This window comes from Trematosphaeria pertusa, assembly GCF_010094035.1.
Source record: "Trematosphaeria pertusa strain CBS 122368 unplaced genomic scaffold BU26scaffold_9, whole genome shotgun sequence".
Classification (NCBI taxonomy): domain Eukaryota; kingdom Fungi; phylum Ascomycota; class Dothideomycetes; order Pleosporales; family Trematosphaeriaceae; genus Trematosphaeria; species Trematosphaeria pertusa.
The window spans coordinates 336,579-348,426 of NW_022987220.1; the positions used below are offsets into that span (position 1 = coordinate 336,579).

General features: G+C 53.6%; 7 protein-coding genes across 7 annotated transcripts; 3 read left to right on the forward strand and 4 right to left on the reverse strand.

Annotated features, from left to right (window-relative positions):
• Positions 1-597: 597 nt before the first annotated feature.
• BU26DRAFT_429924 (uncharacterized protein) lies at positions 598-927 on the forward strand (the record flags this gene model as incomplete). The annotated part of the gene is made up of 3 exons (XM_033823848.1): positions 598-655; positions 709-776; positions 829-927. 3 exons carry the CDS (start codon positions 598-600, stop codon positions 925-927), a joined length of 225 nt encoding a protein of 74 aa, XP_033682122.1.
• A 178-nt stretch (positions 928-1,105) lies between these two features.
• BU26DRAFT_486599 (lytic polysaccharide monooxygenase) lies at positions 1,106-2,538 on the reverse strand (the record flags this gene model as incomplete). The annotated part of the gene is made up of 2 exons (XM_033825921.1): positions 1,106-1,785; positions 2,062-2,538. 2 exons carry the CDS (start codon positions 2,536-2,538, stop codon positions 1,573-1,575), a joined length of 690 nt encoding a protein of 229 aa, XP_033682123.1. The 3' UTR covers positions 1,106-1,572.
• Positions 2,539-5,003: 2,465 nt separating this feature from the next.
• Positions 5,004-5,717, reverse strand: BU26DRAFT_379267 (hemerythrin HHE cation binding domain-containing protein; the record flags this gene model as incomplete). The annotated part of the gene is made up of 1 exon (XM_033822553.1): positions 5,004-5,717. A coding segment is annotated over one exon (714 nt), but the record flags the coding sequence as incomplete, so codon positions are not given.
• Positions 5,718-6,805: 1,088 nt separating this feature from the next.
• On the reverse strand, positions 6,806-8,220 carry BU26DRAFT_566119 (3-isopropylmalate dehydrogenase; the record flags this gene model as incomplete). The annotated part of the gene is made up of 7 exons (XM_033833472.1): positions 6,806-7,041; positions 7,095-7,722; positions 7,778-7,873; positions 7,923-7,988; positions 8,046-8,066; positions 8,120-8,139; positions 8,190-8,220. 7 exons carry the CDS (start codon positions 8,218-8,220, stop codon positions 6,806-6,808), a joined length of 1,098 nt encoding a protein of 365 aa, XP_033682125.1.
• A 777-nt stretch (positions 8,221-8,997) lies between these two features.
• BU26DRAFT_506416 (uncharacterized protein) lies at positions 8,998-9,498 on the reverse strand (the record flags this gene model as incomplete). Its single annotated transcript, XM_033826908.1, has 1 exon — positions 8,998-9,498. The coding sequence occupies one exon, from the start codon at positions 9,496-9,498 to the stop codon at positions 8,998-9,000; it is 501 nt and encodes a 166-aa protein (XP_033682126.1).
• A 389-nt stretch (positions 9,499-9,887) lies between these two features.
• On the forward strand, positions 9,888-10,893 carry BU26DRAFT_606151 (uncharacterized protein). Its single transcript, XM_033835638.1, has 2 exons — positions 9,888-10,110; positions 10,169-10,893. Exons 1-2 carry the CDS (start codon positions 9,982-9,984, stop codon positions 10,559-10,561), a joined length of 522 nt encoding a protein of 173 aa, XP_033682127.1. The 5' UTR covers positions 9,888-9,981; the 3' UTR covers positions 10,562-10,893.
• A 237-nt stretch (positions 10,894-11,130) lies between these two features.
• BU26DRAFT_566121 (uncharacterized protein) lies at positions 11,131-11,461 on the forward strand (the record flags this gene model as incomplete). Its single annotated transcript, XM_033833473.1, has 2 exons — positions 11,131-11,238; positions 11,297-11,461. 2 exons carry the CDS (start codon positions 11,131-11,133, stop codon positions 11,459-11,461), a joined length of 273 nt encoding a protein of 90 aa, XP_033682128.1.
• Between the last annotated feature and the right edge of the window lie 387 nt (positions 11,462-11,848).

The window sequence follows — 11,848 nt, forward strand, 5'->3', positions numbered from 1 at the left end:
TGCGGTCTTGTAGCGCACCCGTAAGCGTAAAACGCGCTGTCGCGTCCACACGTGACCAGTCAGGAACAGGCTTAGTGTCGATCCTAACATCATCCAAACCTCATCCTGACTCCCCTTTCCAGGATCCCACCAGCTGACGGCTCCACTCTTTTACCTTCTCCGTCTCGTTCTACCGCTTCACTCCTAGGGCTGAAACGCGTCCGTGCCTTCCGGCTAACGACATGTAAACGTCATGTCGACTAGCTCCCATCTCCCTCCGAGTGCAATTGCTCGCAATTATCGTTTGTATGACATAGTAGGCTTGTAGTTGCTTGAAGTTTGTCGCCGAAAAGGTGATGCAAGGTACATATCTCACCGTATGCGGTGTCAAACGGACGGGAGCTGCCGAGAGGGGCCGGCGACGGCATGACTTCATAATGGCGATGCAGTCATGATGTGACGGCTCGGTGACGACAGGTGGGATGTTACAGAGGAGTATATAAGGCCTCGAGTTGCTGCTGTCTTCGTGTTTGCTTCAACCCATCACGACACTCGAACTCTCGACAGCTGCGATCACTTCTGCCACCAGACAAACAAACTTCAGCAACAAACACCGCAATGACTGACAACACCAACCCCGGAAACTTCGCCAATCGCCCCAAGGAGGAGGTGCAGAGTACGTGGTCCCTTCAGCCGTCTCTTCCGGTCCCCGACTGACAGATTTCACAGATATCGCTTCTAAGGGTGGCCAATCCTCCCACTCCGGCGGCTTCGCGTCCATGGACCCCGACAAGCAGGTATGCATAGCTTCTTCATTTTAAACTTTGATCTACCACTAACATTTCATAGCGCGACATTGCATCCAAGGGTGGCCAAGCCTCATCCGGATCATTCGAGCCCGGTAGTGAGAAGGCTGCCGAGGCCGGTCGTAAGGGCGGATCCAAGTAAACGCTTCCACGTCGTCGACATGATATCCGATACTTTCGGTCACCACGACACGAGTCGGACAACATACCAAGGAGTCATGAGGAGAATTGCAGGTCCTGTCAAAGGTTCCGGCTATCTCTCCATAGGTTATGAAGGAATGGAATGACTTTCACAATATTTATGTGCGCTTTGTTTTGTTGTGAATGTTCATGTGTCTATTGCCTTGATGTCTGATGCCTGATGCTTTTCCTTGCACTAGCGTAGAGTGCCCTCCCAGAACCCCTCATGATGTGTGTCGTAAGCAAATGAATGTTGAAAACATGATGCAATACATATGCAGGCCGTCCGCTTGTAAATCCAAATGAAAAGTTGAAAATGCTACAATGCACCTGGGTATGCGATATGTGACCCGTCACGTCACATATTGTGAGACATGACGTTAAAAGTGACAGGTGATCGTCAATGCATTGTGCAACCCCCACTGGTGAACGACAGCTCAAAGAAACGAGCGTCCAAAAAAAAAAAGAAGACAAGAACAGAAGCGGATGAATGAAGAGGACATGCAAAAGGTATCAACAAGAAGTGAATCCGGATTCCGCCATTCAATAATCAGGGATAACGGCCGCATGATTGGGTGATCAACACCCAAATATCTTATTGAGAGGCTCAGCAAGAAGGCGCCTCAAGCGGGTACTCGCCATCGCCCTCAACGACGTCTGGGCCGGGGTCCGGGAACTGGAGTTCGACAGGGTTGCCTTGAGAGTGGCATGGGGCGCCGGCGAAGTCGATATCGAGCAACATGTCGGGGCGAGAGCTGAAAGCAACAGCCTCGGCACGTCGGAGTGGTGCATTGAGCTTCTCAGCGTTCTGCATGTGGCGCTTGTGTAGCTCGAGAGCCTTCCGCTCGACAAGGTGACGTCGAGTGGAGGGCGAGTCGCAGTCGTAGCATGCGCAGGCTTGAGACCAGGTCTGGAATGGGCAGGAGCAGGTGCATCCTTCGAGGGTGTATTGGGCGGAGTCGGTGGGAGCTTCCTGTACGGGCGCAGTTGGGGTAGGCTCCGCAACGGGTTCCGTCGGGGTCGCAGAAGGCTGAGGAGAGGCGCTCGAAGCTGGCGTTTCCGGTTGCTCGCTCTCCCCGTTCCCAGAGATCGTAACGACGGCACAATTCATATTGAATTCCTTCTCCCTATTGACCCACGTCCAGGCGAAGAGGGCACGCTCAGTGCTTGGGACGTCGCCGGGAACGGTGAAGTCAAAAGTCTGAGTGCTAGGGTCCGTAGTGCCATCTCGCAGAGGGCAGTCGCCCTGCCATGTCGTAGCGACCTTGAAGGTCTTGCCTCCATCAGTCGAAAATCCGACTTGGCAGCTTCCGCCGTAATGGGTTCCACCGACGGGGTTCTCTTGGGAAGTCTGAATCTGCTGGCCGGAGAGAGTGAAGTTGACTTTCTGTCCAGGAGCCCAAGTAACGACTGGTGTCCCTTCGTCGGTATCCAGGAGGTCGAGGTGGCCCTTGCATGGACCGGGGACCTCTTGACCGCAACACCCATAGGGGTAGTTGAGATAAGGATCGGCCTCGCCTTGCGTGTGAGGGTTGTTGTCACCCTTGAGAGTGGGTGGGTAGAAGAGATGCATGTGTCCGAGGGCGGTGCCCGCGAGAGCGAGCATTGATAGAGCCTTGGTGTACATGATGAAGTTGAGAGTGTATAGGCAAGAAGTTGTGATAATATGTAATGAGGTCTGGGTATCAAAGGAATAAAAAGAATGGGCACTCTTAACTAGAAGAGCAACAAAGGACGGACTGTAGAAATTCCGCGGTGTGCGACAATAACGTGGTGGCGGTCCGGCGGTCCGGTCAGTTGACAATGCGTGAGGTGTCCTTTTAGGAAGTAGACGGTGTTGAATGACCTAAACTCGGAGCCGGTCGCAGCAATAAAAAACACAAAGAAGGTAAAGACGACCCTGCGTTCCGGAAAAGAAGATGCACAAAGGAGTGAATATAGCACCAGCAGGGCTTGCCCGTCCGCGAGAAACAAGTGTCACTGTGAGTGATGCCTCTTGCCGTGAAGAGCGGCGTCTGGCTTTTAAGACGAGCTGCTCGTGATCTAGGGAGACGCCCAATCGGTTGCTCGGTGGCCCTGCCTGTCCCTTCTCGTAGGTGAAAGGGTCGTCTGTTTCAGCCGCTGTGCAGCCCACAAGGTGACCATGAGGCTCGAGGGTGGTCCTGGGTACGGCCCCTGGCTGCGCCGTAGCCAATGTCCGCTCAGCATTGTCAGGGCGCCGCAGCCATCTGCAGAAGCGGGGCTAGCCTGAGTGTTTCGAAACGGGTAATTGCGAGCGCCTACGGCCACCCAAGATGTTCGCGTGAGAGCTTGTGTTGGTTGGATGCGATGTTCCGTTTCCCTCTGGCTGGGAATTTTCTGAGCCGGGTTTCACACTTTCCCAGTTTAGGCGCTAGCGCGGCGCTTGTTCCTGGAAGCGACGGCGCGGGGCAAACGAGGGGCAGTCGAGCCGGAACTTCATTCGTGCCTTCGCTCCCCCTCGGGCGATAGTCAGAAGACAAGAAGACGGCTTGTTTTACACATCCGCCTTGCCGTCTGTTCCTGCATGTCTTGGCTAGAAACTCTCTTTCTCCTGCCCAGGCGTTGTTCTTTTGCGCCGTGTGGGCGCCTCGAGGTCCGAGCACTAGGCTTTTCGTTATCGATACGTAAAGCAGAATTTCTAGCCGGCGGCAAGCCTACACCTGCAGCCCAATCTATCCAAGAGTCGGTCTAATATCAGTGGCTAGAGCTATTCTTCCGTCCAGAAATTACTCCGTTTCAAGAAGATTGAGCAGCGGCAACTGGGAACTATGAACTCCGAAGCACATTCCCTTTCGTGCGAATCGGCACTGTGCAGTTGGTGCTCACTTTGGGAAACCCACGACGCTATTCTCCCAGCCTCATTACGGACTTTCCTTACTCTGACGGAGATGTGCTACTTGCTGCTTCATTGATTTTGGTGTGGCTCTTCGTACGCCGGCGTTAGCGATCCTGTCAACGGCCCAAGGCGGCGCAGTCATTCAGCTCCCCCGTCCTCCCCGGGGAGTTGTTAACGCGCCCCTGCTTGTACAAGCTTTTCCAGTGACTCGGGATCACATTCCAAGTACCTTCCTTTTCCAGGGTGAACGGTTACCCGACCAAGGACGCTGGAGGACGTTACTGCGTCAATGGCTAGGCCGTGTCCTGCGGACTGACAGTTCCTCAAAGGTCTGTCACGCGCAACGCCATGAAGTCAAAATCTTACCTCAACATTCTACGCCTCTTCCTTGCCGTCATTACTCAGTTCAAACTTTCGCAATCCTTATGTCCTTGTGCACACCTCCCACTTCACACCGCAACCTCGTGTCGGCACACGCACCTCCAATTTCAATACCGTGAACTCATATTTGCAGGAAATGGCCTCCTCCAATAGCTTTTCGCTTCAGTAGGATTCCCAACTCATCATGGAGCGCAAGGTCGCACTGCCAAGTTTCTGTCCGGCCACTGTTTCACGCTGCCCAGACACCATCCCTTCCATTGGGTCGTCCGTGACCAACGCTCATTATCAGCCACCTTCCTTGGTCGGAACGTGACAGGCAGCGGCATCCTGCATCCCTTCCCCGGATCTGCAGCCGAACTGACAGCTGTCTGGCATGACCGGCTCTGCAAGACTGTGCAAGATGCGGGAAGCATCCGAAAACAGCGAACACGGCTTCTTCCTAACGGATTCAGAACAGCGCAGAGAGGAGTTTGAAGCGCGATCGCAAACCTCTCACACGATGAGCGAGTACGCTGAGCTCAATACGAAATAAGAACAGTGGCAGGGAGAATTGCAATACCGACTATTAGAGAGTCCAGCACCATGAATTCATAGTACAGAGCTCTACCCGACCACCACCCTCCGCAGGCTTCACAAAAATTAGCAGCACTAATTACAACGCCATATATCTCCCTTCGAGAACAATGCCCAACCTCTATCCAAACGCCGCGCTAAATGGACAGCTTGCCCCCAATTCCCCAAACAGCTCCACTCTCCCCATCTCCCTACGGCTCCTTCTCCATAAATCTCAACCCTCCAGGCCTCGGCCTCCCATCAAACCCACACGAACTAAACTTCCACCACTCCCTATTCCACCTCCCACACACTTCCCTCAACACCCACCTAACCGGCGGCGGAATCGGCGGGAAATTATGCACCCCACCCTCAAACTCGGTATCATGATTTAGAAAGAACACGGGCAACTGCGTCGTCTTGCCCAACCCGCCCATTACCTTATCCGCCTCCGCCTTGCACATCGCCCTCAGATCCAGCTTATCTCCAAACCGGGCTAAAGAGAGCAGTGTCGCAATCTCGTCGTTCAGATGCGTCGACAGCGGCGCGACAAAATCGTCCATAAGGCTGCGACACATATCCGGACTGAAGTTATTCTTCCGCGCCTCGATATCCTTGAGCCACTTACCCCACGCATTGAACCCCTTTTCAAACGCGTGGTGCTGTTCCACATTGACTTCCATGAGCCCCTTCTCCCCCGTAATCCGCTCGATTTCCGGGAAGAAGTGCGCTTCCTCGCCCTCGTGGTGCGCTTTCAGGCCGTCGTAGGCCGCGATGCAGTAGTGCACGAAGTTGGCGTATTCGGAGACGGGGATGTGGGGTGCTTGGAGGTAGATGCTGTTGAAGGCGCGGACGACGCAGTTGTGCACGAGCGCCATTTCGGAGGCGCAGAAGGTGTATTGGTCGGTTAAGCCGGTTTGGGAGAAGGGCGTGGGGATGAGCTGCATGGGGCCGGCTTCCCAGGCGACGTGATGGGTTGCGGAAGTTCTCTTCGGCATTGCTTCGGCGGGTTCGAGGACTGTGGTAGTGGTGGTGGACATGCTAGCGGATGGGACGGGAGAGGTGAGGAGATGAAGTAGGTGGAAGGTACAATGGAGAAATCGGACGATTGCTTTTTGCGTATCAAAGAAAGATGCGCTGTTGCTGACTGGGCTGTGACTTCAAGCAAGGGAAGCATCAATGCCTCTTTATACGTATATCCACCGCTCGTGTATCCTCCACTTGGCGCTCACGACAGCATTGTCGAGCACTAGCCATAGGGTAATCGCATTCCAGAATCTAATCAGGTTTTAGCATGTCCAATCCAAATTCGCGTATTTGGGATTGTGGCGTTGAGGCTTGGTCTTTGAGGCTTCTCTTTGTTCTGAGCTCCTCTGGCGGTGAGGTGTAGCCTAGCTCCATGAAAATGATCGGGCTGGAAGCGTATTAAGGCTGAGCAAGCAAGTGCACTATGCTTACGCGAAGGGTTTCCAGAAAAATGCAGGAGGCTTCGATGGGCGTTCCTGCATAATCTAATGCGGAATGTGGATGCGTGTGGCGTCGAGCTGAGCGGTCAGCCGCTTCGAAGCGCCCCAGCAACAATTGCAGGATAGAATAATTGAAGCGTGTTGGAGAAGTGCTTTCTAGGAAGATTAGTTCATTGGATTATTCATGAGCAAGATGCGGCCTCATTGGCATAGCCGAAGTGTGCTGATAGCACCCTCAAAGAAAGTGACCCGCGAGGCTTACATTCAGGTTCGGCTGGTCAAACTACCGCATCGTATTGTTGTTTGCGACCATTAAAAGAAACGTCATCTCGCTGGTGGACAAGCAGCCTACCTCGGCGGATTAGACAAAGAAAAGAGAAAATCAAACAAAGTAACTGGTAATTGGATACGAGACACTTTGCTTAGGGCTCTCGTCAACTCGTCGAATTGTTTGCCGAGTCAGCAGACACGTTTGTGTGGTCATGCAGCCTATCCTATGTATATGCGGCCACGCGAGTCAGCATCTCTGCTATGATCGTACCTTACGATTCTGATGTCCTTATGACCCCTCTTTTTGTAGGCCACTATGCCTTCAGAAGGTTATCCAGCTCAGCCGCTACCGCATCGCCCACTTCAGCTGTCTTCGCTGTGCCGCCAATGTCTTTCGTTCGGATGCCCTTGTCGATTACAATCTTCGTCGCTTGGTCGATCTTCTGCGCTACATCTGGGAGACAGAGCGAGTACTTGAACATCATGCTCATGGAGAGAATCGTCGCCACAGGGTTGACTACGCCTTGACCTGCGATATCGGGGGCAGATCCTGCTGAGTGTTAATACACGAGGATAAGGGACAGAAAACATTCAGACACATACCATGAATCGGCTCGTAGATACCATTGATCTTCGTCTTGCCGTCCGGAATTCCTCCCAGACTCGCGCTAGGAAGCAAACCAAGACTGCCCGGGATCACACTCGCCTCATCGCTGATGATGTCGCCGAACAAATTGCTCGTCACCACGACGCCGTTCAAAGCTGTAGGATTCTTTATCATGAGCATAGCGGCCGAATCGATGAGGTGGGTGCCGGATTTGAGGTGTGGGTACTCCTCCTTCATGATGCGCTCGAACGTTTTCCGCCATAACCGCGACGTCGCGAGAACGTTCGCTTTATCCAGACTCCACACAGGAACAGGAGGATCTTCCACGGATGCTAGGTTGCCTGCTAACCGTACGACGCGCTCGATTTCCTCCACGCTGTATGGTTCGGTGTCCATGGCCTTGCCATCACCTTCATCCTCTTTCCTCTCGCCGAAGTATATGCCTCCCGTGAGTTCACGGACGATGTTGAAATTTGTGCCTCGGACGATGTCGGCTTTTAAAGGGGACGCTTCGACGAGGGATTCGGAGGCGAAGAAGCAGGGCCGCAGGTTTCCGAAGGTACCGAGTTCTTTCCGAAGTCTCAGGATGCCTTGCTCAGGGCGTACCTTTCCGGTTCCCCATTTCTGTGCGAACCAGTCAGCATCGGAACCAGCGTGGGGAGCGCACGTTGACGCGTACCGGCCCTCCGACAGCGCCGAGGATGATCGCATCCGCTGCCTTCGCTGCAGCGAGAGCCTCGTCTGTCAGCGGGTTGTTGTGAGCGTCTATCGAGCACTATTCCTCGTTAGACAACCCATTGGGTTTTGGTGATTGCGCGGCTTACGCCTCCAAAAAGGTGCTCCTGGAAGTTGAACTTGACGTCCGTGTTCTTCTCGACAACCCTGAGAATCTGAGGCCTGTTAGCAACATGTCCTTTCTCCACGAAATTACGATGCGGGTAACGCACCTTTATCGCTTCTGAAATGACCTGATATCTATCTGTGAGCTTGTCACACGAACCGCGTATGGGGAAGCTGTTACCTCAGGTCCAACGCCGTCTCCTGTCAATTAAGTCAGCAACCGCGCATGGAGCTTAAGTGCGGCTACTCACCGCCGAGAACGACAATATTGAAGGAAGACATCTTCCGGTATAAGTGGGAGGTGAGGAATGCTCGCGCGAGAAGCTCAAAAGATTTCCTGTGTCGGCCCCGCGCCAACTAGTACCCCGCCGACAGCCGCGACTCCTCCGAGGTCGGCGCTTTTTGGGCCGAACTCTTCCCCGATGCCATTTCGCACCAGCGGTTCCCGCCCTCTGATGAGCATCAAACGCAGTTTTCTTCCTTTCTGTTGGCTTCTGGTCGGATGCTGGTTCCCACGGCGCAATACCCGCCCTCTCATGGGCCAGTAGGCGCAAATGACGTAATAGACAAAGAGCCTCACCTGATCCCGAGGTCTGACATCACCTGGGCAAGAAGTACTTCGCTAACTCGGATGAGGTATCGGTCTCCTGCGGTCGCTTGCGTTCTCGTTAACTGACACACTATAGTAGGACTACACACGGCGGACAGACTTTGCTCAGAGAGCCTTCACACGAATGGACACATGTTTCCGAGCATTGGGCAGCAACCTCCAGATATGCATCCAGGGAAAGCATGAGACCGCAGAAGCTTGGACGAGAGATATAGGGTGGTTCTCTACCTTACCCAGTGATATACAGAAGATGAAGATTGAAGAGGGAGAACCTCCAGAGAAGAGAGCTGTTCTTGGCGCTTCTTCTGAGTACGACTACAATTCCGATAGCCGTCCCGACAATACCGCTCAGTCCCAGAAAGATGCCGTTTTACCTTATTCGACGACTGTCTCCACTATACCCCCAGCATCGGCATCTCAACCCTCCTCTCCACCGCCCCTTCTTCCCTTCAATGCTCCTGCTTCTCCTTCTTGGCCAACGCATACTCCTCCGCTGCGCTCTGCAGCCTCGCCACCTCATTGCCCCGCTCGATTTGCTCTATCCGCCCCTGCATTACCCCGGTCCGAGTATTCAGGCTTGCATGGACAGCCTGTTTAGTGGCTGTACCACGGCTCCAAGGGGTGTCCCTCGTGCCCCTCTGTACCACTTTGGCGAGGCATTCAGCCCCTTGGTGTTGAGCGATTGTTGACGCGAGCTTGCCGTGGGCACCAGAGGTGGGTGGCTGCGGCGCGAGAGGAAGAGAAGCGAGGGGAATGTACCTACCGTGTGCTCTTTGATTGGGTTGATTTCTCTTCTCCCAACACCATATACCCGCTTTTCCTGTGCTCCGCAAGTACCTCCTCTTTGCAAGTGGTGAGACCACTCTATGGGGCCAGAAAATATACGCCAAGCAGAGTCCGCATGATATCGTCAACCCCCAAAGCGGCGTAGTGGGAATACCATTGGACATCGTGAGTTCAATTGTAGTCCGAAGGAACATGCGTTGCATGTATATTACGGCGGTGCAGCCTCGTTGCCTTAGATCCCAAATCCTCTAAAAGCTTGCCGTAACGCGCGAATCTCAACACAAGGAAATCGGGGAGACAGGAGGGGAATGGAAGACAGTCCTTGACGATTGCGAGGAGACCTAATAAGAGAAAGCGGTAGATTGAGAAGTGTTTAGTGCCGCGCAGAGCCCAGTCTCATTTACTGCCAGAAGGTGAAGTGGAAGTCCATCTGTTTAGCCTGGTGGCTCATGCGGCGTAGCTAGCAGTAGCAACGGCGTGAGGAGTTGGAGCCTGGAAAAGCATAAGTAAAAACCATGCTGCGACGGACAACAGATCTAGGACATCTCCGAGCACTTACGGAACCTCCTATCTGTCCAGCAAAACCATACCTACTACTTGACTCTCGCTAACGTCATATCTCCAAGATCTACCATAGCATTGTCATAATGCGTCTTCAATCCAACCTCTTTTCCGCTCTTTGCGGCCTCGCAGCAGTCAGTGCGGAGTTCGCAGTCATCACTGACGGCCCGATGCCCACACCAATCCCCCCTCCATCGGTCACCGACGCCGCAGGGGTATGCCCACTATGGCTTCCCTGCGTTCTCCCACTCATTAATACTAACACTTCAACAGTCCTCAAGCTGGTCCCTGAGCATTGAGCAAGAACTCCTGAGCCGAGTCTTCGCCTGGGCCACGGCGCAGCCGCTATCTGCACTCAACAGCATCATGTCGGCCGAGAGCGAGCTCGAGAACTTTGTCGCGACAGCTACCTACGACATACCACCCGTGGTGACAGACAAATATTCAGCGAAGTATTACACGACTGTGCCAGAGTGGTATTCCGCGCTGCCTAGCGATGTGAAGACCTTTAACGACGAAGTAGTGAGCCTGGAACGGAGTATCCTTGCGGATATGGGGTATGCCGCAACGACTACGCCAGCTGAAGCAACGAATGCCGCTCCAAAGGCCGCCGCGCCGGGCTACGGCTTACTGGCTGCTGCTGTGGCTGTGGCTGCTCTCCTGTGACCGCGGGAAGTGGAATGACTGGTCCAATACTTCATGATCAGGAGTGGCACAAAATGGCATCCCTTCCTTGAAGCAGAAATCGCCATCTCTATGAGAAGTCAGACCGGACCAAGACCGGTGAGAGGGCGGGAAGGCAGAGGAAGTACTCCACAGGAGTGCTGGGGTGACAGGCACTTTCGCTATCTACTGCCAATCGAGGTTTCTTTGGACGTTACTGTTTGTACAATAGCAGCCTTGCTGGGAGGTGTTGTCGTTATCAGACAAGCATACGTACTCAGTGACACCCTATCTGCATTTACCCGTCGGGTTCTTGGGGCTGTAGCAGCTTTGCTCCTAGATGTGAATCGAGCTCCGATGGAAACCCACATTGTGCTTCTAGACCTGATATTAAATCAGCGTACGAAGATGATCTGTGCAGAGTGAGTGATTTGTGGTGTGCCACAATAATCCAAATAGTTTGCAAGCTGTGAGACCAGCATTCAGGAGTTCGATCACCCACCTTGCATATATCCCAGATGCCACTTCCCACAATCACTACAAAGCATCCGATCGTCAAAGTTCTCGCAACAATGCTCTCTAAATTCATCCTCACTGCTGCCCTTGCGGGCTCCGTTCTCGCCGATTTCGACATCATGACCAAGCCGTATCCCACTGAGACCATAACCAATCCTGGAGAGGTGAGTTTGACAAGAATTCTCTTACCCCTTAAGATGCCGCAAGACTCACGTCCAGCAGGTTGCATCGAAGATCGCCAAAATCGATGCGGCCATTTGCAGCCAGCATGCGAGGCTGGCTAAGGACTCGGAATATCAGAGTGCAATGAACGCTCTCGCGGCATTCGCGGTAACCCGACAAGACGTCCATGACGGGTACAAGTTGCCGCACGACCAGGCTTTCTAGCGGTTAAGGCCACTCCAGCATTTTACATTGTGATTCCAACCGAAGCTAGAAAGGTATTCCAAAGTGCCATCGATGAAAGGCAGAAGGTTCGGGATAGCGTCTTCAGTGAGGCTGCTGCACTAAAACCAACGGGTATGGGGGCCATTGCGCGGGCTTGTCTGGGTATTGGAACGGCTTGTGCTGCGCTTTTCTTGTGACAGTAGGGCTCGAAATGTCGGATGGAGATGTTTCTCCCTGGACCCAATGTCTGGGTCCTAGGCAGGGGCAGCGGACGTTGGGGGCGAAGGGAAGCTGGCACAATTGTTTCTTTTGTAGGGAGATGCATTGTAGCTTGGCGGCGCAAGAAACTATGTCCTTGGACGATTGGATTCGGGCTAACGCTCATTC

Coding starts and splice junctions, on each gene's coding strand:
- BU26DRAFT_606151 (XM_033835638.1), top strand. CDS start 9,982: ATGCGTCTTCAATCCAACCTCTTTTCCGCTCTTTGCGGCCTCGCAGCA. Junction 10,111..10,168: donor CGGTCACCGACGCCGCAGGG/GTATGCCCACTA, acceptor ACACTTCAACAG/TCCTCAAGCTGGTCCCTGAG.